The following is a 25,327-nucleotide window of genomic DNA, read 5'->3' as shown; positions in this document are numbered from 1 at the left end:
CTCTGTGTTTTTCCAGGTCTGCAGCCATAGACATATTCCATTATGTTGTTCAAGATGATCTGAGCTCAGGCATTGACCAGCTTGGCTCTCTTCATGACCGGTGAGCTTTGTCTTTGTATTTAAGAATGCCATTGGATTTTCTTCTTAGCTTCAGTTCAGTTTTATGAGCATTGATTGAGTGCCCACCGTGTGGCCATGATTATGTTCTGTGTAAGGAGACTGAGAAATAGCGCAGGGGAGTGGAAAGAGCCAGGGCTTGAACTCACCTGTGGCTGAACGCCTCTCACTGCTCATTAGCTGTGTGCCTTCAAGATAGTTATCTGAAGCCTCTGAGCCCTGGTTTCTTACTTGTAAAAAGAGATGAACAATGATCTACGTGGTTTTTAGAATGGAGAAGTGGTTGTAAAGTCCGTGCTCCAGCTCAGGTACTCAATGAATGATAGTCATCTTTTCCTGTTGTTCCTCTCTCCTCTCCCCTCCCTTCCTCTTCCCTGCTTTCTCCTACCTTTTTTTTTTTTTTCTTGCCCTCCAGGAACTTAGTGTTGAGCTGTTGGGCCAGGTGGAGACCTAGGTTAATCATTTCAAAATGGTGTCAAAATGGGAGTAAATGGGGCACTCTGGGATTCAGAGATGGATGCCCAAAGATAGTTTTCTTGCTGTCAGCCTTGCAAGTTCAGGGAAAAGGTGTATCCTATGCATGTGTTCATGACACATGCACATACACAGCTGCAAGTGTGTAGAGACTGCAGGTTTATAGTACCTGCACTCACACACACGTGTGTATACATACACAAAACACATACATATCCTCACCTATCAGAAGGGGCCTGACCCAAAGCAGCATACACCCCAGTTGTTTACATGAAAGGATCACAGTGAACAGATTGAGCCAGAGTTAAGGGAGCAAGTGAGAGGGTGAGAGACCCGGAGACTCACAGCAGGAGGGAGCTCTTGTTACACCTAGGGCTGGCTGGACAAGGGGAGAACTAGTGTTACCAGGGTAGGGTAGGAACCAAAGCTTTGGAAGCGATGCTGCCTGGTGCAAGGTACAGTCATTGTGGAGATGTGGGCCCAAAGCACTGCAGGAGAGGAAGAAATACCCTGACCGCTCTGCTACCCTGTGATCCCCTATGGATGGCTTCCCTTGGCTGAGCCTTACTGAGGAGGCTGGGTGCTGCATAGGCAGGGGCCTCCTTCCTGGGCACAGAGCCTGGCAGAGAAAGGGGGAGAGTAACCAGCCCGATGTGTATGCACTTGTGTACACTCATGTATAGGCAAGCACAGGTTGTCTGAGCTTCTTCCTCCAGGGCACTCAGGATTGGGGAAGGAAGAGGGGAACAGGCAGGGGTGGTGCAGCTGGCATGACTTCCAAGCCCCTCCCACATGTCTGCAATGCTGGCAGGGTTCCTAGACCTGTGCTGTGGACGGGGCTTCCTGCAGGGTTTTCTCAAAGGCTGTATACTGTGCTGCCTCAGTTGCTTATGAGAAACCTTGATTGGCTTCTACACTGCCTGGCTGTTGCTGAAGGCAGTTATGGATTTACACATATTCAGGATAAATCCCCGTGTAGTGTCTTTCCCTTTCTACTCCAGCAGCACACTCAGGAGGGGTGAGAGGTACAGTGCAGGTAGCAGGCAATGGCCTGTAGCAGGCAGGGGGCTTGTCCTCAGAGTAGGCCCCTGCCTGGGGCGCGGGCATGGCATCACAGTGTTGTCCTCAGTGAGTGCCTAGTTCCTGCCTTTGTTTCCTCGAGGCCCCCAGAGGCTGTGGTAGGCTCTCTCCCACTTGATCCCACCTCCTTGGCTCTGCCCTTTTCCAGTGCTGCTAGTCTCAGTAGGACTTTTGCCAGGAAGTGGGAGCTGGTGGCTCCAGGCTGAGCTTCTGTGGGTCACCCAGTGGACAGTACGTCTGTGGTGCTGGTTGACAAGAGAACTCTGTGCTCTCCACCCAGCAGCACAGCTGACCAGAGTGGCTGTGTGTTGTAAACACTGAAGGGCTCTACAGGTGACTTTGTCCAAGTGCTGGGCAGGTAGAATGGAGGTCAGGAACTTGGCCTCCAGTCCCAGGTCTGTGCGGTCTGGGTTGTCTGGAGAACTCCTTAGTCTTTTGCCCGCCTTTTCTTTTCCTCTGGAGGATGCCTGTGGCACGCCTGTTTGGATCCGATGGACTTCCAGAAGGGTTAACTGAAAAATGCATTCCAGATCACAAAGCTCATGGGTCAGTCCTGCCCACTGGCGTGTTGAGCAGGGTCTGCCCAGAGTGCTGTATGGATTCAAGTCCAGTTGATGTTGCCCTGATGACTGCTGACAGCACCCACGGCTTGAAGGTATCTCCTGGAGGCAGAGACAGGGCCCCGTCAGCAGCCCAGGGAAGAGGACAACCTTCCTGTTTGCTGTGGACAGAGGGCATTTGTTCACTTAAAAAAAATGCCTTAAGTTATTAAGTGCATGCTGAAGATGGCAGGAATCCAGGGGCCCCTTCCCCACTCTGTCTGAGTTGCTTTAAGGCTGGAATTTGCTTGCTCCAGCCTTCCCTCCTCTCTGGCTGGCCCGGCCTCCTTACTAGAGGCATCACAAGCCCGTGCATGTGAATGAACCTGTGCTGGGGAGGAGGGGATGGAGGGCCTGGCCCTGGGGCACAGTTAAGGCGTTGACTTCAAGAAAAGCTGCTCACGTGGGATGTCAGTATGTCTGTGATACTTGAGCTGTCTCCCAGCTGCCTTGCTCAAGCACCCTTCCGTGCTGAGGACTGGACTCTGAAGAACTTCAGGAAGATGCAGGAATGTTTCTGTAGAAGAATTCATACTGAGTATGAAAGCCAAAGACAGTTAAACCTGGGTAAAGACATATAGTCATGTACACACTCACACACATACACACTAACACGCATACACACTCATACATATGTAGTCACTCTCTCAGACACTCACAGACATACTCACACACATTCACACATAGGTACACATGCATACATAGGCACATGCTCATATACAGTCTCTCTCCTTCCCCCTCTAACATGCATGTGCACACATTGCAGCAAACATGATCTGCATATGTCTGTGTGTGTGAATGTGTATAAGGAGATTATTATAAAGAATTGGCTTACACTATTACTGAGGCGGAGAAGCCCCAAGATCTGCAGTTGGCAAGCTGGAGGTCTATGGGAGACCATGATGTAGTTCTGAGTCTGAAGGCCTGAGAATAAGGAGAGCAGATGGTATAAGTTCCAGTCCAAAAGCTGGCAGGCTTGAGACCCAAGAACAAATGTTCAGTTCAAGTTTGAAAGCAGGAAGAGTCCAGTGTTCCAGCCCTAACAGTCATGCAGGAGGGGTTCACTCATTCATAGAAGGGTCAGCCTTTTGTTCTATTCAGGTAGGTCTTCAACAGATTGGATGAAGGCCACCTACATATAGTCAATCTACTGATTCAAATGTTCATCTCATCCAAAAACACCCTGAGGCATATCCAGAATAATGTTTGACCAAATATCTGGGCACCCCACGGCCCAGACAAGTTGACACATGAAATCACATCTGGTACCTGGTGACTTCATGGATTAATAGGTGTCCTGGTGCAACACAGGGCAGGCACTAGTAATACCTCCTGGAACTTTTGGTCAACCCCTGGAATACAGAAGAGGCTGTTATCTTGGATGGGCCCTTTAGTCATGGAGCTAGCAAAGTGTCTTGGCCAAGACCCACACTAGCCTTGAGGACCTCTCGCAGTAGCAGAATGTCAAAGCTCTGCCCATCAGCTTGTCTGAAATGACACTTCTTATCTTTCACCTGCTCACTCCCTGGGTTTAACAGCAATTTTCGCCCCATGGTTTACACCAAAAGCTTGGGCATTTTCTTTGAAACTCCTATGCCCTCCTCCCCTATATCCTTTTTGAATCAAGTCCTGCCAGTTTCTTCCTTTTTAATATTTCATTCTCAAATCTATCACTTTTCTCTCTCTGCCCATTGGTATCACCCAGGTCCTAGCTCCCACCATGTCTTTCTACTTTCCTGCATCTACCTCCTCAGTGGTTCCCTTGTTCTCAGTCTTGCCCCACCTAGCCCATCATCCACATGCTTGTCAGGGAGATTTGTGAACAAAAAGATCTGACAGTATCAGTCTCTGATTAATTCTCCTTATCACTTTCTCATTGCTTTGTAGAGTTTGCAAGCTGATTCCCTAAAGGCCAAATGCAGCTCACAGTTACATAATCTGATTGCCTTTACAACTGAAGGTGTGTACCTTCTGGTTTGCCATAGTCCTCCCAACTCCTTACCATCTTACACCTGCTTCCAACTCCTTACATCTTACACCTGAGCAGGTTACTTGTCTAGTCTCTGAAGTCAGAGGTCCAAACTCTTCCACATCACATTTGAGTTCTGTCACAATTTGGCCTTAGCTGACCTTCGTAGTTGGATTTTTAGGCAATTCTACCTAAGTACTCTGTGCTTTAGCCTTCCTAGTCTACACCCTTCCACAAACACACAATATTCTTTGCCTTTATCCTTGCCATTCAGGTTGCTTGGGTGGCCTTCCTCTTTTGAACTCCTGAATAATTTCCAATTATCCTCTAAGACTCTATTCATATGCCACCTACTCTCTGCTGTCTTTCCATAACATTCTCTAGGATTCAGTTTCCTCCTTTGTAAAATGGGGGTAATCATAGGTCCTATGTGATGGAGCTGTTATGAGGATTAAATAAGATAACCCATGCTAAGTGCTTAGCACAGTATCTGGTATATCAGAAATGCTCAGCAAATAGCCAGCTGCCAGTCTGCCTGGCATCTAGAAGTGTTGGTGGTTTGGGCAGTGGCAGGACCTCTGCTGTTTGTCTCCTGCTAGGGTGACTGAGTTTAACAGGCTCTTACTATTCACAGTTTAAGAAAACAGAATAATTGGTGTCCATCAGGCAATGAGTAGAAAACAGCTCATTGCAGATGCCTGGCTTTGATGGGCTCTTCAAGACAGGGGAGGAATTTGTTATGCCCAGAGAGCTGGGTTTTAAAAATGTATAAATATATATTTAATCTTGAAGAAGTTTAAATATTTCATGGGCCATTGCTCATGGCTTGGTACCTCTAATTGCTGAACCTTGGTGGCAGAGACACTGCTTTGTGGCATCTGTTTACAGTTCTGTAGAATAAAGCTCATGCGGACATTTACTTAGGAAAAATCTGTGAATTGCAGAACCACGTAGGAATAATAATTATTGTCCCTGTTTTGGTACTGGAATGAGCTGACTGTATCAGCCCGGAGACTTGAAAGGCAAACAAGTATCTGCAGGGGTAAAAAGAAACACCCCAATCCAACAGCAGACCATAGGGACATTTGATCAAAAAAGTGTCTTAGATAGTGAAACATAGGTTCTGTGCCAGATTTTCTTTTTCTTCATGCAGAGAAAAGCTACTGTAGACAGAAGCAGATGCTTCTCTTCTCCATCCTTAGTCCAGAGTTGGCAGGGGACAGGGGTTTGGGGGGTACCTTCAAGACAATGAAGACTTCTGGAAGTATCACTGCACAGGGAATACGGGCCTAGACAGGAAACATTCGTGGCCAGGAATGCCAAGGTCATTGGCAATCTGGTGTCAAGGCCTGGAGAAATGCATTTATTAATGGGAAAGCATCATCCCTGTGTTGGAATCCTTCAGGAGAGGGTGCCCACATCAGATGAGAATTGTCATACTTTAGGTGCAAGACTCTCATAGACATTGAGGAACCTGTCCATCTTAGGGTGTGGCGTGGACTCGACTGGATTGCTGTTCACTGAGAGCTGCTGTGCTCCTGTGGGAGGGTAATATTCCCCACTTTCCCTGGATTTCACACTTCACCATGTGACTTATTTTGGCTAAATAAATGTGAGCAAAAGTGACATATCACTTTCAGATGGAAACTTTAAGAGCCAATATAGCTCAATGGTCAATGGTACGGGTGTTCTAGCAGCTCTTTTCCTAATGTAAGGGTGACAGTAATGACACAGGAGCAGGGATCCTGGGTAACCCTGATGGTTGTGTAGCCTGAGATGTAGACTTTGTGATGTAAGCCACTGATAATTGGGGTGTTTTTGTTACTGCAATAAAGCCAGCTCTCTCCTGACAAATACACTATATTTTTTAAAAGAAAGAATGATGTATTTATTACTTCCATGAATAACTATATATATTCTGATTTTTATAGCAGAAAGACAATGAAAGAAGTAACTATACATGCCAGAAAGGGAGCAGCAGCTGCATTTTTAAAGGAGCATCAAAGACCCCAGGAGTCTACTTGTAAGAGTCTATGAATTTATTCACAAAGTCGTGCTATTCTACCATCCCACAAACACTCTCACCCACAGAAATGTTTGATCTATAGCCAGGCCCATGGATTGCAGGAAACTGTTACATGGAAACACCAATACTGGCTTCCCTCCCTCCACCCACATCTAACTTCCTGTTCTTCCCTGATGACATCCTGCCTTTATGGCTTTATACATCCCTGACTGCCTGCCTAAAATGCCATTGCTCTCTTCTCTTCCAACATCCTGTCCCTGAGAACGCCTAGCATACATATAGCAAATGTCTACCCTGCCTCTGGAGCCTTTCTCATACCTTTCCCTCACTCCAGGCAGATGGAAGTTTCTTTCATGTCTTTCAATTGCCAACTGGTCACCCCATTAGCATGTTGCAGAGACAACTCAAATGTGATATGCATGGCCAGGCGTGATGGCTCATGCCTGTAATCCCAGCACTTTGGGAGACTGAGGCGGGCAGATCACCTGAGGTTGGGAGTTCGAGACAAGCCTGACCATCATGGAGAAACCCTATCTCTACTCAAATTACAAAATTAGCTGGGCGTGGTGGCAGGCACCTGTAATCCCAGCTACTCGGGAGGCTGAGGCAGGAGAATCGCTTGAACCCGGCAGGCGGAGGTTGTGGTGAGCCGAGATCGTGCCATTGCACTTCAGCCTGGGCAACAAAAGCGAAACTCCGTCTCAAAAGAAAAAAAAAAAAAGAGTAGTGTGCACTACACCGGATCATCAGCTTTCTTCAAGCCTGTTTCCCTTTTTGTCTCCCCCATATCCACAACTGACTCCACCCTCCATTTAGATAAAATCGGTAGCCCCGTATTCTGTGTTTCACTCATTCTTCCCCTGTCTCAACCTCATCCAATCAAGTCTTACTGATTTCGCCGCTGAAATGTTTCATGAACTTTTTTGCTCTTACTATTGCTGTTTCAGATAAGGACCTTATCATCTGGCACTGGTTTTCATCTCACAGTCTTTCTTATTCATTGAGCTCCCTGCTTCTCATTCACCTCCATTCTACCACTTCTAGGGTAATATTTCTATTACCCTAGAAGGTAAGGATCCAGTGGAAACTTTCAGTCATTCCTGTTTCCTTGAGAGTGATGTTTAAATTGCTAGGATGGCGTTCTGGGCCTTTCAAAATCTCCTCCATTTCGTTGTTTTTCCTACCATTCCTCCTCCCCACCCTGTCTATATTCTGGCAACACCAGAATGTATTCATGCATATATATGTATTTTTTTCTTGCACCTCTCCGAATTTGTATATTGATTTTTCTGCATGAAATCCTCTCCTTTCTCTTCAACCTTCTCTGATAACCCTGGACTTAGTCTTTAATATCCAGTCCTAGTTTCGCATCCTCTGGGAAGCCTCCTGGAAACCCCAGGCAGAATCTCTGTCTCCTTTCCTATTGCTTCTCAGAGCTTGTGTTTTGCTTCCCTTAAAACACTTCCACTCCCTGCCAGCTATGATTAAGAATGATACAGATAAGTGTCTTGAAGGCAGAGACTGAGTCCTATTTACTTATCTATTTCCTTTGTTCACTAGACAATGATATGGAGTGCTTCTCCATAAATGTGTATCAGTCTGTTTTGTTGTAACAAACAGCTTCCCGCCCCCAAATCAGTGACTTAGAATAAGAACCACTCTAGGCTCACATTAAAGTTGGAGACTGTGTGAGTCAGTTGTGGCTGCCACAGCTCCGCTAGGTTCTGTTCCACGTGTCTTCCCATTCTGAGGCACAGGCTGAAGGACCAATCCCTATTTGGAACACGCCATTTTCCTGGAAGACAAAACGAAAGTGAGAGCCTCCATATGCAGTGGCTCCTAAAGCTTCTGCTAGGGCCTAGTTTATATCATATCCCATTGATCACAGCAAGTTACAGGCTCAAGCTCAGTATCATTGAGAAACCATTCTCCCATAGGATAGAGGGATACTGCAAGGCAATGGTAATAAATAACCTTGTGTAATATTTCACAGAGAAGGGGGACAGATAAATGAGAATTATACTCTACTGCAATCCATTAAATTAAATAGACTCATGCTGCTGAAAAGGACCTTGAAGAACTCCAGTTTCCTCATTTGTTGGGCGTTTGTCATTTTGGGCCACCTAGCATCTGAGCCCACTTCTTATGTTTGGGAAATTTCCTACTTCTTGAGTCTTGGTGGGAAGAGAGGCTGATCAGAACAGGCTTCTACTAGATAAGTGATTTCCAGCCTTTCTTGGATTTAGGGCCAGTTCTATGACTTGGGCTACATCAATCACAAGTATTTGATTTAAGACTTTGAATCAAGAGCTGGTACTTCGCACTAGCTAAAGTGCCAGGAGCCTTGAGTTCTTGGGGCCCTGGTAGCTGCAATGCAGTGCCTAGTATCCACAGTATTGGCGGTGCCCAGAGGGTCCTCTACTGAAGTAAGATTTAGGGTGATGTACTTGGTGACCTGAGAACCTGGTTCTCTACCTCTCTTGGCAATTCCATGAGCTTCCCAGTGTCCTTTAATTAATTCACTTCTGACTCATGTTAGCCAGTGCTGTTGCTGTTGCTTATAGCTGCGTGTCCTACTTCCTTTCCCAGGGAGGCAGGGTGTAAGATTTTTAAGAGCATTAGCTTTGAAACCAGACTTCTTGAGTTTGAAGACCTCTAGAGGTAGCTCTCGGTTACCTCTGTACTGGGAGCAAGCAAACTACTTAACTTCCATGAGCCTCCATTTCCTCACCTGTAATGTGAGAGTGACAATAAGATTTGCCTCAAACAGTTGTTGTATTAAAAGAGATGCTGCACTTGGAGGGGATGCAGGACCTATTCTGATTGCAGTTCTTTGAAAGAAAGCGAAATGACTTTCTCAAGTTCATAATGTCTGTGTGTGGCAAAACTGGAAGGCAGACCTCCTGGCTCAAAATAGCACTGTAGACCTTCATTCAGACGGAATTTATTTTGTGGACATAATGAAAGGGCTTGTAATAAGAAAAAGCATGTAAATTGCTACTTTCTTGGCAAGCAGTTTGTAAGGGAGAGTCTCTGCCTGAATTGTTAGTGGACTGCACTGCGCTCCATCTCTTACTTTACTCTCATCTGCCTAATCTGAGGACAGGGGAAGAAGTTTCATGTTCGGTGCTCCAAGAGAATTTCAGAGTAAGGGTGAGGAAACTGTAAACCCAGATTTGAATAGGAAGCTAGTCTATCCCATGCTGTCCAGGTGGCAAATGTGTGCTCCAGACTTCCGAAACAAGTAGTACAGATTGTGCACAGCTAGCTGCGTGACAAGTGTCCTTGTCGGTGGAGGAGAAGCCGCCACACTGAGACTGTTAGATATCTTGAGTTCTGTGGATACAGTGGACTCTCTGTTTTGTTTTTATGTTTCAACATCCGAAAAAAATCCAGTCACAGTGGCTTGTATCAGGATTCTAGCAGGCTCTGAGCTCTTCTGCGGCAGTCCCAAGGAGCGTGGCATGTGGTGTGGACCAGTCAGAGGCCTTCCCTCTGCTTGTTGAGCTGAGTGGTGGTGGGACAGCTGACGCAGAGCTGCCTGTTTCTGTGGGCATGATTCTTTGTCTCTTGTCTGAGCCATGTGGCAGGGCTTTGGGTCAGAAATAACTACAAAAAATCAAGGGATACTCTCATCCCCTCCTCCCCTCTGATGGGAGGACCCTGAAGCCTGGCCCCATCCCCGTTCTTAGCCTTAAGTCCTGTCAGCCACTGGAAGTTGTGTGGAAAGAGGGACGGGATGCAAGGAAGCTTAAGAGCTTCCAGTTTGGGCAACCGTCTCTTGGAGGTGGGGCATAGAGCTTGTAGGGCAGGGACCGATGTGTGTCTGACCTGATGGTTGGTCCCCAGAATGAGGAGAGGTCAAGTGGAGGTAGGAGGAGAGTAGCACCTCAGGGGGAGGACTCTTGGGAGAGAAGAGGCCTGGGGCCTCGTAGGGCCTTCTTTCCCACAACAAGGGGGTAGCAGCCGTCCCGCCCCAGGGTGGCTGACATGGCTCTAGGGTCTTCTCCATTTGTAGGTCACTTGCCGTCCCTGCTATTTGATTCTTCCCTTTTCTTGGGCCTCAGGAAAGTGTTCTTGACAGTGGCCTCTCTGGGGTCAGGTGGTCCCTGTGCCTCCTCCGTGGGGTTAAAGCGAGAAAGTCCCTGTAGGAACAGCATTACTGCAGGAACAGGTGCAGCCACCCATTTGGCTCTGGCTGCCCTGGACTCTATGGCAAAGTGCCTGTTGGCTTCCTTTCCTGGCCAAGGGTGTGTGGGCCGGGCCTCTGAGTGGGCTCGCCTGAGTCACCTCCGTTCCCTTCACATAAGCTGCTTCGGAAGTGACTGTCATTGTAGTGTAAATTATGTTTAGGGAGAAGGTGGCTTTGAGCAATTTTTGTTCTCCCGCCACTGTAATCTTCTCTGCCATTTTCTGATAGTGAATAAGAGGACTGAGCAGTTCAGGAATGAAGTCGGAGCTCAGGAAAGTGGCTGCCCGGCCTCAAGTTTCTTCCTTGGTGTAATCAGAACTCTCTAGGGCCTGCTGAGCATCTGTTTTGCTCTTCACAAGGCCTGCAGAGTCCCGAGAACTGGAGAGCAAGTCGCTGTGAAGGGACTCAGAGAGTCGCTGACTTGGCTTAGAGAACGAGGTATGAGGAGTGAGTCCAGCTGGTGGCCAGCGAGGGGGCTGAGCGTTCTGGCAGGTGGGGCTTAGACCGCAAGTCACCAGAGCTCAGGACAGACTTTCCAAGGTTTTACCTTTCTTGTAATTTAAAAATATTTGCTAGTTTGTACCCTGTTTGTATCCAGATAGTGGTGATCTTTAAGATCCTTAGAGAACTTCTAGCTCTCTAGTGAGGTGGAGGTGTCAACTAATTCAGGGCTCAGTATGGAGTACAAAAGAGAGCCAGGAGGTGGTGGGCCTTGGGTGGAAAGGAAGAGGGTACGAGATTCCTAAAGCTTCCCTCCCTGAGGAATTGCCAGCCCGTGGCTGCTGTCAGCCCCCATGAGAGATGTGTCCTGGAGGATACAGCCAGGTAGTCAGGAACAAGGGCATGGGGAGCCTTCCTAGACGGCAGTGGAAGGCCAGCCAGGAGCTCTAAGGCTCCCTGCAGTGGACCCTGCGATGTGCTTCCCAGATCCCCGCCAGGAATGCAGGACTAGTTTCCCCACATGCTGGCGTAGGGCCTGCAAAAGCCTCAGCTGCCTGTCGGGTGCTCCTGCTGAGGGGACTGTCTTGCCTGTCCCTCGCCCCCTACCCGGACTGATCTGCAGGACATGCCTGACCAGGAAGGGGTTCCTTCACTCCAACCCACGACAGCTGTGCAGGGCCACCCCATCTCTAACACTCCCCTCGTGGTCAGCACTGCGCTGCAGCCTGGCTCTCCCTCTGCCCCATTAAGCTTCCCCCTGCTCCTGGAGGTGTGGGCCCCAGAGCTCTCCCTACTGACCTCCTGCTGTCCTCTATCTCACAGGCTGCCTCACAGGAAGCCAGCCCACAACATCCCCTTGCACGCCACACAGGCCCTGGGTCATCTCTGGGACTGTTCAGGTCTGCTCGGTGAGTGGCATGGAACATCTTTTCAGAGATGCCTCACATGCTGGGGCAGGGGAACGGGAAGCGGGCTGCTTGCCAGGGGCTGTGAGTGTCTGTGACTGGCAGGGGCGCAGTAGGCGTGCTCACACTGGCTCAGCAGGCCAGAGAACACACCCAGGCACCAGGTGCTTGTGCTTGAATCTTGCTCTACCATTTGCTTCCTGGGTGATCTGAGGCAGGTTATTTAAGCCCTCTGTGCCTCAGGTTTCCCATCTTTAAAATGGAGAAGATAATTGGACCTCCCTCACGGTGTTCTTATGAGGATAAAATGGGGGAAATCTCTGTAAAGCCTTCAGAACAGTGCCTGCAGGGCATACAGTAGGCACTACAGGCTTGTTGGTTAAAAACCTCGCCCAAGGGCACTGGCCAGGGACTCTCTCCAGGGGCCTACCCAAATGGCAGGAAGGGGGTTGTGCTCCTGCTCCCCAATGCCAGCTGCTTGTACCCTGGCTGCCTCTAGCTCTTGGACCCCTCCTTTGGTGACTTCTGCCGGGTCGTTGGCTGGCAGACCTGATCCAGTGTCACTCCTTGGTCATAAAAACCCACTTCTGGCAGGCACTGGGAACAGTCACTGTCTGCTTGCACCGTGGTCATGGCCCATCCTTACCCACAGCCTTTATATGCCTGCTAGGAGCAAGAGTAGGAGTGGGTGGGCTTCCAGAGCAGGCCTCCAGGATTTCCTGCTTGCAGTCTCGTCGATGAGCTACATCCCTCCTTCCCCTGATTGCTCCTGCAGTCAGGGCGAGATGGGGCTGAGACAGGGGGATGGGAGAGTGCCTGGAAGGTGGTGGCAGCAGTGGGACCATGGGAACTTTCCAAGGGGAACAGAGGCAGTTGACGGGGAGTGAAAGAAAGATGCAAATCAGGCTTTCCCTGGCTGGCCCATACGGAGAATGGGTTTCTGGCCTCTACATCTACTCCTCACCCTTCCCAGCACTGTTTTTGGTCCCAGGAGGCTGATCTCTATGGACTGCAGCAAACAGGCTTCCATGCCTCTGGCTTATAGGTGGGTGTGGCGGTGGAGGCATTTGGCAGTGTCCTCGCTCTTCCATAAACAATGCTCCCAGCCACAATTCTTGCTGGGCTCCTAGAAGGACTCTCTCCCTTGACCCCTCCAGGCCTAATGTGGTAATGGCTTCCCCCTTTTGCTAGCCCAGGGTGCCTCTACCTCTGTTGACTTTCCTTAACCCTGTCTGCCTTTGTAAATAGTTTTTAAATTAAACTCCATTGGAAATTTCATGCTGGGGCCCTGACAGATCCATATCCCTCTGGGCTGATGCAGCCCCTGGAATTATGGCCTGGTAAGCAGGGTGTGGGCTAGATTGCAGCCCCCCTCATGCCCAGGTGCCCAGATGCAGGGCACAGTCTATGCGATTGCAACTAGTACTGCTGGGTGGACTGAGTGATCTTTCTTCCTTATGTGTGGCATCTCCATTGCCGGAGAAGATTCTGGGTTTGGTTCCATCACGGAGGCTGGCACGATCTTTTAGCTGCCATAGCATCATCCTTAGAGTGGAAAGTGGACAGAGGAAGCCTGGCAGTGCTGGCATAGCCACAGCCAGGAGAGGAGGCACCAGGATGTTCTGAGGACCATGGCCCCGGGGCCTCTTCCTATTTTTTCCCTTCTGTACTTAGAGAAGCTGGTGGGTCCAGTCCTCCCTCCCCATCTTCTATGACTAACACTTTACTCCTGGATCTACTGGTTTTGACTTATTTCTCAAATAGAATCCTTTCCTAATGAAAAGCCACAGAACACAGGGGCCCCAAACCTATCTTTTTCTGTGTCCCTGTATTTTCAAGAATTTGCATCTCTGTGTCTTTCTAACTTTTGGGAAGACCAAGAGCGACTCTCACTGTTTTGGTTTAGATGCCAGGATCTGGCATGCCCTGCACTCCACCCTTAGATTTTTTAGTAGAAAACCAACCCTTGTAACCACGACACCTAAAGGTACATCATCTCTGCTAGGAAGGATTCAGAGCAGTGGGAAAGCCCTAGAAATCCCAGATCCAATTAATAATTCCATAGGACAATTCATTGGAATGCACAAGTGCTTAACTAAACAAAACCATAATCGAACTTGTCAGAAGTGATTCACGGTTGTGTTAAAATTTTCTCATTCACACATCATTTCCTCTACAATTTAGTTAGATAACAAACACTACTTATCCCGTCACTGGCTTTTTCAGACATGAAATGCAGTTTGTATCTGTATTGGGTTCACAGCAGAGAAAGGGCTTTCAGCTGGCTGGTGAGAGGCAACTCAGCTTAGGAACAGGCAGGTCTTGTGCAGCCAAGCCCAAAGTCAGCCTGGTGTCCTGTGAAGTTCTCTGCAGTCTGGTTTTGTGTTTGAGGATGATACTCTTCTGCTGGTATCTTTAGGGCTCTGCCACCTTGGAGACTGCTGGAGGATGACAACCCTGCCTTTGGGGCAGAGCCTTTTAACCAGGCCAGGGTAGGCACTGTGGCTTGGAGAAAGCCTACTTTTCCCAGGATGCCTTACAATGCACCGTTATTGCTTCATTCCTTTAGCTGAAGCTGGTAATCATGGGAAATTGCAGATTTCTTTTCTTTGGAGGGTTATCAGTATTCTTACCTTGGAATAATAGTTTGTCAAGCCTTCTTCTGAGTAGGTTTTGAAGCTTGGGGGCTGAGGCAGGGACCACGGGGGTGAGAAGAGATGGTCCTAGATGGCTCAGCAAGGACAGACCACTGGGACTGAGCACTGTGGCAGGGGCCCTGTTTCTGCAGCCTCATCTAGGTAGCTAGTCTCACAAGGGGATAAATAGGGGAGTAACCACTTGTTTTGAAATATTGTTTAGGACAGGCCAGATCTGTACAGCCCCAGAGCAGGGATGCCAGGGCTAAACGTGAGGGTCTCTATAGCTTTCTGGGGATAACTAATACATCACAAATATGCATTTCAATTGATTAAAATAAGTCCATGTATGTGCATATGTGGATGTATATATTCCTGTGCATCCTCTTTTTTCCCCCTCTTTATTTTTTCCCAGGAGGAAGAAAGTATTTGTACCTATAGCAATGAAAAGATATTTTAGTCCTAACAGGGTTCAGAATCCCAGTAGGTTTGAGTGGGTGGAGGCTGAATCTCGGATCTCACTCGAGCTAATTGCCTTTGCAGTATAATGACGTCCACCTGGCCTGTTTTACACAGCTGACCTTATCTGGGTGTCTTAGTCTGTTCAGGCTTCTATAAATAAGACACTGTAGACTGGGTGGCTTATAAGCAAAAGAATTTGTTTTTTATAGTTCTGGAGGCTGGAAGTCCAAGATCAAAGCCCTAGCAGGTTCAGTGTCTGGTGAGGGTCCTCTTCCTGGTTCATAGTCAGCCATCTTCTCACTGTGTCCTCACATGGCTGAAGGGACAAGAGAGCTCTCTGGGATCCCTTTTATAAGGGCAATAATCTCATTGATGAGGGCTGTGCCCTCATAACCTAGTCACTCCCCTACCTCCCAGTAGTACCACCTTGGGGGTTAGGATTTCAGCCTGTGAACTTTTGGGTTCATACACATTCAGTCCATTGCACTGGACGTATCGCAGCTCAGTCAGCATCAGCCGTGGTCATGATTTACCCCTAAGCTTTAGCACATCCATATGCAATAATAGTAGCGGGAACAGCGACCAATGGTAGAGAACCTATTGTGTGCCAGCACGTTCTGGGTGTTTGGCCCTGTCTAGCCCCAACAGTGCCCCTGCAGCGTGGGTCTTATTGATGACGAGGAAAGGCGGACTCTGAGGGGTTACAGGACTTTTCTTTTTTCTGTTTGTTTTTGTTTTGAGATGGAGTTTCACTCTGTTGCCCAGGCTGGAGTTCAACGGCATGATCTGGGCTCACTGCAACCTCCGCCTCCCAGATTCAAGTGATTCTTCTGCGTCAGCCTCCCGAGTAGCAGGGACTACAGATGGACTCCACCACGTGCAGCTAATTTTGTATTTTTAGTAGAGATGAGGCTTCACCGTGTTGGCCAGGCTGGTCTCGAACTCCTGACCTCAGGTGATCTTCCCACTTTGGCCTCTCAAAGTGCTGGGATTATAAGTGTGAGCCACTGCGCCCAACCAGGACTTTTCTAAGGCCACTTAGTGCTGAGACGAGAATCTAAGTCCAGGCCTCCTTTGCTCCAACATTCCAGGGATGGGCTATTTGGGAAAAATTCCTTTGATTTTCAGGGTGTCTAAGGGTGTTTGCTCTTCAGCGTTTTACATTGTATAGGATGGCCGTGCTCCCTGTCCCTACACATCCTTCCCTTCCAGCCGGGCCCACTTAGCAGCTCTGAGGGCCCTGTGCCTGATCAGGGGCTAGAAGGTGACTGTGGTGAGGGCCCATCTCACTGCTGTCCCTGTCACACTCAGGGCCCAGCCCCATGTACTCCTGGACTGCTTCCCTGCTGTTTATCCCAGCTCCTCAGGGACCTCACCTGTCACTTATCCTGCAGGTGACTGGGCCCCCCAGAAACTTTGATCCTCCAGCTCTGCATGGGCTCCTTGCTGAGTTGCCTCTCTCCTGTTGAGGGACCCACCTCTCCTCCCACTACCTCCCTCCCTCGTGGGGCCCTGCCACCTGCCTTTCAGGGCCCTTCCTTCCTGCCCAGTGATCTGCTCCCACAAGGGGATGTGCGCTTGCTCTTCCTGCTCCTGGGAACGCTCTTCCTCCCAGACAGCCACAAGACTTCCTTCCTTTCCTGTGTTCAGGGCTTTGCTTAGGTTTCAGCTGGTCAGAGAGGCCTTCCCTGCCCACTGCCATCAGATAGCCCATGGCTCATCCCTCTCCCTCTCCCAACCCAACTCCATTTCTCTGTGTCACTTATCGCCATCTGCCTCATCTCATCATTGTGGGTTTATTTGTTTTGTTGTCCCTCTCTGCTAGCTCACTAGAACATAAGCCCCACGAGGGCAGGGGCTATGTAGTTTTGCTCATTGAAGCTGACAGGTAGGCAGCACACAGAGAGAGCAGGAGCAATTGGGGCACACAGAGACTTGGGTTCCAACCTGTCTCTGCCACTCACAGGTGTGTGACCTAGAGTGTATCCGAACCTCCAGGAATTCCCCATTCCCCCCGCCCTTTTTTGTAAAACAGGAGTATTAATCTATTTATCTATAAAATGAGACTATCACTTCCTGGCTCTTGGGTTGTGAAGATTCGTACTAATAACCCACATTTACTGAGTACGGGTCATGTGCTATGCCTCCTACCAAGCCCTTTGCAGGGTGACCTCATATTATTCTCGTGATATTTTAGGAGAAACCCCTGTTCTCAGTTTACAGAGTGCACAGCTGAGCCACAGAAAAGTGAAGCGACTTGCTCAAAGACCCGCAGCTAGAAGGTGGCCGATTCAAAACTTGAATGCAGGCTCTGGATCTGGCCTCTGTAATGCCTCTCATTTGGACTACACGAGCGTAGTGCACAGTCGGCCCTCGATAAATAATGGCTGTTCTCCCTCATAGGATCTGTCTTTTCCTGTGGCTGAATTGTCTCCTGGTTTCGGTCCACTTTTGGATTCCTGGTCCTTTATCCTCCCATGAGCCACCAAACCTGTGCCTCCTGGTCCAGATCCTTCACTTGCCCTCACTCTTGGGATCTTCTTAGGCTCTGGGCTCCAGCCTGCTCTGCTCTGGTTGCTCCTGCCTCTGCTGCCACTCAGTTGAGTCTGTCATGGTGCCATCAGCCTCTTCTGTAACCTCCGGTCCCTCTACCAGCAGCCAGATGGAAGCAGCTGGGAGCACAGGTCAGCCGGCAGGCCAAAGGTAGAAGTCTATTAGAACTGCTGATGGTTTCCTTGAGTTTTCCATTTATAGGGCAAGAGTAGGAAGGGGACGCAGGACCGGTGGCTTGTGGCTGCAATCCGATGGATGACAAGCAATGGGAAATGTGAAATTTCACATTTAGAAAACTGATTCTTCTATGTGACAGCTGTTCTTATTCACACTCAGAGGTGCCAGGATTGGTGACCCTTGGCCACAAGGGAGGCCTGCCATCCATTGTCATTACCAGGGGAGTGCCCAGGGAGGCTGCTGCCATGGAGGTGGCTTCAGGAATACTGCTGTGTAAAGGAAAGCATTTCTGCCATTCCAAATGGGGAACCTCTGCCTGCAGCTGAGAGGGGATTTCCCTGCAGGGCCAGCCTGGGGCAGGCAATTGCAAGCGTGGGCTTTGGGGCTCCAGAACCTAGATGTGGTTTAAGCATAGGCCCCAACACTTACTCCCTGTGTGACTTAGATAAGTGACTTCATGTCTCTGAACCTCAGTTTCCTCATCTGTGATGTGGGAACCATTGGATGGCTTTGGGTCCAAGTTTCTCTTTAAGTGAGCGTATTTTAGAATGCTTCCTTCTCTGTTCCAACCTCCTCCTCTGTAATCATAAGGCATCTCACAGGAACAGGGTCCCCTCACTCCTAGTGGCTTTTCCTGGCCCTTGGGGGAACCAGCACTCAGGGTCTGAGCTGCTCACCAGTCGTTTGTCCCATTTTCCACCTGTGACCCATTCAAGCCTTGTGCCTTTTTTTCTAGAAGTCCCATCACAGTCAGTCCAAAGGGACCCTGTAGCTGCCTAGAAACACATTTCAGTCCTACTTACAACAAAAGAACAACCACCTTCAGAGCTTTAGAAAAAAAATAATGTTCCCCATGAACAGTCCCAGAAGAAATGTCACTGGAGACATAAAACTGTTTTACTGTGACCTATGTAAACGTCCCAGGAAATAAACTGACTTCTCATTCCATAAAATCCTCTTGTCCTTTGTCTTGAATAAAACAGATTGGATTACTTGAAAAACAGGAGCTTGAGGCTTGGCAGAGAAGACAAAGTTCAATCATAATGCAGAGGCGTGGGGCAAGGCTTTCCATTCTGGGAAGCACAGCGTTATTAGTTTTATTGCCTAAGTCCTCTTTGAGATGTGCCAATCTCAGCCTCTTGTGGGATGTGGAAGGATAACACACATCTTTGAAAGAGATAGACCCTGTGGCCCATGGAGGGTTGAAAAATCGAAGTCAGATTCTCCCTCAAATGATTCAATCAGGAGTTGCTCAGAACAGAGCAAGGGACAGGAAGTCAACTGATGTGTATCACCCCTCTGCAATGTGCCAAGCACTGTGCTAATTCTTTTTCTTCAAGCCTCATATCTGTTGCTTCCAGCCTTTGCAGGGAGGCTTATGATTCACATATTACAGAAGAGGAACTGAGGCTTAGAGACATGCAGTGCCTTCCCTAAGGTCACACAGGGAGTGAGCACTCAAGTTTGGACTTGAGCCCAGGTCCGAGTGCCCGTGACTCCACACTGCTTACTCATCTTCATCCAGCTGCCCCTTTGTCCCCTAGATAGATTTCTATAGTCCAGAAGGGAGCGTTGCCTGTTGTTCTGGGTCTGTCTGTTGGGAAATCTACATGGAGTCCCATCTATACTTAACATCCAGTGCCTTTTCTGTTTTCATGCCTGGATGTGTAAGTATACAGATGCACATGCACAGGTACCACACACACAGACACACACAGACCACACACACAGGCCACCTAAGTGATGAGGGGAGTTAGTGTCATTATGGGACTTTGTTGAGAGGCATTCTTTTTCTAGGCAACACCCATGTGTCCTGGTGTCCATGTAATAGATGGGTTAGGAGAGTAGCAGAGCATGGTAATACCATTGTGTTAAGGCATATAACGAGCCCAGGCCTCAGGTGCCGCCAGACTCTCCGTAGCACCTTCTAAACACAGTCCCTGTGCACACTGCCAATTTGGATGAAGAATCTGTCACTAAAATTAGGTTGGATGAGGTCTGAGCTGAGCTGAGCTGAGCTATCCTGAAGATATGGCTAATTTACTGTCAAAGCACTGGGCTCAGAAAGAAACTGTGTGTGTACCTGTGTGTGTCCCCACATATGTGAGAATAAGGGTCAGACCCCCTTTCACATCTTGTTCCTAATTCCTTGTCGCACTCAGAATGAAGAATTTCCACAGGATAGGATGCTTTCCTCCATCTCTGAGTGAAATCCAGAGAATCTGTAAATGACAAGCACCATGAACTATTTCCACAAAGAAAAACAGTCTGTCCTCCTGGCGGATCTGGGTCAGGTGGAGTCTGACAGCTGTGAGATGGCGTCAAGAGTGCCAGGCCGTGAGACAGACTGCTCTCCACGCTGTGTGTGAGGCCACATGTCACTTGGACCTAGAGCTAAATTCACCCTTTACTCCTGCCCAGGAGACATGGCTCAGCCCTGAACCCATGGGGTCAGGCGGTTTTAGGTGGAAAAATTGGCTTTTGTCTTTGGTGACTTTATTAAAGAATTCTTAACTTAGACTTCTGGATGGGCTTTAGGGAATCTGTGAATGTGTAAAAATTATGGGAGTAACTGTGTATGTATATGTATACATGTAGACATGTGTGTATATATGTAGACACGTGTATGCATATGATGGTATGCATACATATACATATGTACATGTATTGGTCAGTTTGAGCTGCTGTAACAAAGTACCATAGAGTGGATGGCTTATTAACAACAGAAATTGATTTTTCATAGTTCTGGAGGCTGGAAGTCCCAGATCAGGGTGCCAGTGTGGTCCGGGTCTGGTGAGGGCCCTCTTCTGGGTTGTTTACTGCCAACTTCTCATTGTGTTCTAACATGGCAAAAAGAGACTGGGAGAGCTCTCTGGCCTCTTCTTAGAAGGGCACCAATTCCATTGATGAGGGCTCCACCCTTATGATCCAATCACCTCCCAAAGGCCCTACCTTCAAACATCATCACATTGGGGATTAGCTTCCAAACTATCAATTTTGGTGGGAACAGAAGCATTCATTCCATAACACAGTGTGCACGTGTATGCATTTTCTGGAGAGATAGTCCAAGCCTTTTCTCAGATTTTCTGAGGGGTGTGTGACTCAGAAGTAAAGAACCATAGCATTAGCCATGCCTTCTCAGGATTGTCTGGGACCTACTCTGGGGATCACGTGTGTGGGGTCGCTCTGTTAGCTGTAGGGGACTGGCTAGGTCGTGCTTCAGCCTTGGCTGCGGGGACACAGCAACCTTGAGCTGTAGCTCTTTGCAGACCAGTGTGTAAGGTTTGAGACCAGGGCCTGGTGGCAGTAGTTAGCTTCAAGGACCCCTCCCTGTGTGAAGCTGGACAGCTGGTCCCTTCAGTCTTCAGCAGATTCTTTGGCTGGGATTCCACGATTCAGCTCCTGAATGTAGCCCTTGGATACTTCAATGCCATTATTCACAGCGAGAAACCTCATTCAGTCCAAGAGGAGGGGCAGCCTGTTTTTATAACCCCCAGGAGAAAAGGCCTTCAGCTGCAGCCTGGCCCTCCCCTGCATCACCTGGCAGGCCACATGTCTTTGTCAGGAGTCAAGTGGAAGGCAGTATCAGCTGCACACCCCGCCGAGAGGAAAGAGTGCCGGTTGTGTCTGCTCAGGCACCATCCTCATGTTAGAGCTACAGAGAGGCATGTAGGGGTGGCACATGGAAGTCTGGGTCAGGAAGGCCTGCAGCCTGAAAGCCTGAGGGTGGAGCTCAGCTAGGGCATATACAGGGCTGAGCTCTGGGACTGTCCACTATCACAGAAGCCTGTCTTTGAAATGATATTGCAGTGTGCCCAGCCCTGAGATTTGCCCTGGAGTCACAGAGATGCCCATTTTCTAAAGAAGATCATAGCTTAGAGAAAGATAGATGGGCCAACAGGTCACACAAGTTGGTGTGAAAAGTGGCACAATAGCTGGATAACTCCTCAAAGGCAGGCACTTTCATTTCTATTTCTTGCACTGAGCCCCGGGTTAGACCCAGGAAATGCATCTCTGGAAGGCAGCTATGCTCACCACTATACCACCAATGCAGAGAATGCACCTCTAAATGAGTGAGTGCCTTGCATATAGTTTGTGTTCTAAGGGACTTTCTGCATGCCCAGTGCCTGGTACAAGGCCTGGAAATGAGCTGCACTCATGGAAGGTTTGCAGAAGTGACCTGAATAGAGGTTGGAACACGGTGAGGCCTTATCACAGAGACAACCCAGGGTAGGGAGCTTTACCTGGTTTCATATTTAATGCTTCTGACCTGCCCATCTCACAGGGCCCTTGGGAGACTATCCTGAGACAGCAGATGTTAAAATAGTTTGTGTACTTTAGTGCTAGGCAAAATATGGGCTGCCATTAAAGGTGATTTTCCTATTGTGAGGCTTTCCACACCCTTCATCTCACAGTGCCTTGTGTGAATCTTGGGTGCTTCAGATCCATCAGCATGGTCTCTGTGACTTGGTGGTAATGCTCCTTTTGGGCAGCAGCTGAGTCTTCCCCTGTGTTGAGTTTTCCATGCTGTGGCCGGCATCTGCATGTAGTTGGTACTTACTGGGCCATAGTGACGTGTCTGGAGTTTTCTGATGCTGTAACCAAGGACCTTGGGGGCTCTGCTGGAAGGTCCTGCCCTCAGGAGGCTTCTCAGAGGATGTGACCACTGATGCTGTGTCTTATGCAAATACTCTTTCTGAGTGGTGCTGGGAGTGACCCCAGATATAGCCGAAGAAGTGAGATTGCTCTCCAATTTGTCACCATGAACGGGATCTTTCACAGATGATGGAGTAGTGCATGTGTTAATCACAGGGCAGTGAAGGTCTTGAATTCAGATATGCCAGCATGTGGCCAAAGGCCCATGGCCAGTCCTCTGCTCTCTGTCAGTGGCTAGGCACAGAGGACTGAGGCCTCTATTTATTTCTGATGAGATGTGCTAAGGGAGAAATGGTCGGGGGCATGGAGAGGGGGAAAAGTCATTCTGTCTTCAAAGGAGCACAAACAATTGGTGTGACTCCAAGCTTTCTCTCAGTTGTTCAGTAACTACTCATTGAGCAGTTACCATGCATAGCACATGATGCTAGGCCTGGGGCTAGGGGAGAAATAACACCAATTCTGTTCTTAGAGTTTTCATCCAGGGCTAGATTAAGATGTATTGGGTCCTAAGAATCATAGTGCTCCCTTCTCCTCTTTCCTGAATGTAATGTAAAATAAAAATATACTAAATTGTGAATATATAAAAACAATTCCAGCAGTTCTAATTGTTCCCATGATAACTACTTAAATGTTTAAAAAATCTTTTTTTGGATATCAAATTGTTTCAAAAACATTTTGGTATTAGAACTTCACTGATGTTCTGAAAACAAACTCAGTGTACCATTTAGATACCAAGGGCCCTAATTGTCCCAGAAAAAGAACTCCAGAGGAAGCTTGCTTTTTTTTTTTTAGCAAATACTTGTGAAAGAGCAAAAGTGTGACCTCGCCCTTCAAAGCTAAGTAAAATGTATAATTCTATGATGAGAATCAGGGGCATTCAAGACAGAGGATTCAGAATGGACAAGGGAAAATCATGGGGGTGTAGAAGAAGAGAAAAGCTCAGTTTGGTCTGAGAGGTAGGGAGATCATGGGAGAGGGGTGGGAGCTGGGGCCAGATCCAGTTGAGCCTGAGTGCCAGATAAGGAGTTTGGGTTGTATCAGGTAGTTCTTGGGAGCCATCAAAGATTTCTGAGCCTCTCTTTGTTATTGTAGACCAATCTCCACATTCAGGATATTCAAAACCACCCTTGCATAGCATTTAAGAGTATCTACAGTGATGGAGTGAAGCTGGAGTAATTGAGTATTGGTAATTGCTTTCACTGTGCTTTGGTGGAATGCATTTTAGAAATGGAGTTCTATCCTGTAAGTGCATCTATAGGAAAAAAGTGCCAAAGCCTTCATTATCATTAACCAGTGCCAAATGGGATTTGCAGAGAGAGTGAAATGAATGAAGACCATGCCTCTGTCTTCTGATTACTGCTTGAATCTGTAAGGGAGGGATCATAATAATTGCAGTGATTAAAAAACAACCACCATTTGGGGAAGCAGATATTCACATGGCCTTGGAGTAACACCCACACATTACTTATTTATTTTTTTTTAAGTTTATTTATTTATTATTATTATACTTTAAGTTCTAGGGTACATGTGCATAACGTGCAGGTTTGTTACATATGTATACTTGTGCGATGTTGGTGTGCTGCACCCATCAACTCGTCAGCACCCATCAACTCGTCATTTACATCAGGTATAACTTCCAATGCAATTCCTCCCCCCTCCCCCGCCCTCCCCATGATAGGCCCCGGTGTGTGATGTTCCCCTTCCTGAGTCCAAGTGATCTAATTTTTCAGTTCCCACCTATAAGTGAGAACATGCGGTGTTTGGTTTTCTGTTCTTGTGATAGTTTGCTAAGAATGATGGTTTCCAGCTGCATCCATGTCCCTACAAAGGACACAAACTCATTCTTTTTTATGGCTGCAGTATTCCATGGTGTATATGTGCCACATTTTCTTAATCCAGTCTGTCACTGATGGACATTTGGGTTGATTCCAAGTCTTTGCTATTGTGAATAGTGCCGCAATAAACATACATGTGCATGTGTCTTTATAGCAGCATGATTTATAATCCTTTGGGTATATACCCAGTAATGGGATGGCTGGGTCATATGGTACATCTAGTTCTAGATCCTTGAGGAATCGCCATACTGTTTTCCATAATGGTTGAACTAGTTTACAATCCCACCAACAGTGTAAAAGTGTTCCTATTTCTCCACATCCTCTCCAGCACCTGTTGTTTCCTGACTTTTTAATGATCACCATTCTAACTGGTGTGAGATGGTATCTCATTGTGGTTTTGATTTGCATTTCTCTGATGGCGAGTGATGATGAGCATTTTTTCATGTGTCTGTTGGCTGTATGAATGTCTTCTTTTGAGAAATGTCTGTTCATATCCTTTGCCCACTTTTTGATGGGGTTGTTTGTTTTTTTCTTGTAAATTTGTTTGAGTTCTTTGTAGGTTCTGGATATTAGCCCTTTGTCAGATGAGTAGATTGCAAAAATTTTCTCCCATTCTGTAGGTTGCCTGTTCACTCTGATGGTAGTTTCTTTTGCTGTGCAGAAGCTCTTTAGTTTAATGAGATCCCATTTGTCAATTTTGGCTTTTGCTGCCATTGCTTTTGGTGTTTTAGACATGAAGTCTTTGCCCATGCCTATGTCCTGAATGGTACTACCTAGGTTTTCTTCTAGGGTTTTTATGGTATTAGGTCTAACATTTAAGTCTCTAATCCATCTTGAATTAATTTTCGTATAAGGTGTAAGGAAAGGATCCATTTTCAGCTTTCTACTTATGGCTAGCCAATTTACCCAGCACCATTTATTAAATAGGGAATCCTCTCCCCATTTCTTGTTTCTCTCAGGTTTGTCAAAGATCAGATGGCTGTAGATGTGTGGTATTATTTCTGAGGACTCTGTTCTGTTCCATTGGTCTATATCTCTGTTTTGGTACCAGTACCATGCTGTTTGGGTTACTGTAGCCTTGTAGTATAGTTTGAAGTCAGGTAACGTGATGCCTCCAGCTTTGTTCTTTTGACTTAGGATTGTCTTGGAGATGCGGGCTCTTTTTTGGTTCCATATGAACTTTACAGCAGTTTTTTCCAATTCTG

General features: G+C 47.7%; 1 protein-coding gene across 8 annotated transcripts in view; it reads left to right on the top strand.

Moving 5' to 3' along the window:
- Positions 1-25,327, top strand: part of GALNT18 (polypeptide N-acetylgalactosaminyltransferase 18) — a 361,437-nt gene that overhangs the window by 90,509 nt on the left and 245,601 nt on the right. Inside the window, exon 1 of one of the 8 annotated variants that reach the window (XM_021926083.2) lies at positions 6,953-11,806. The exons of the other annotated variants lie outside the window; for them this stretch is intronic. Coding sequence (XP_021781775.2) covers positions 11,524-11,806 — 283 coding nt within the window. The 5' untranslated portion in view covers positions 6,953-11,523. Of the gene's footprint in view, positions 1-6,952; positions 11,807-25,327 lie in introns of those variants that run through there. 8 annotated transcript variants of the gene reach the window in all.

Source organism: Papio anubis, chromosome 12 (genome assembly GCF_008728515.1).
Source record: "Papio anubis isolate 15944 chromosome 12, Panubis1.0, whole genome shotgun sequence".
NCBI classification, from domain to species: domain Eukaryota; kingdom Metazoa; phylum Chordata; class Mammalia; order Primates; family Cercopithecidae; genus Papio; species Papio anubis.
The sequence above is the reverse complement of the archived record's forward strand: the minus strand, read 5'-3'. Positions and strand labels throughout refer to the sequence as shown.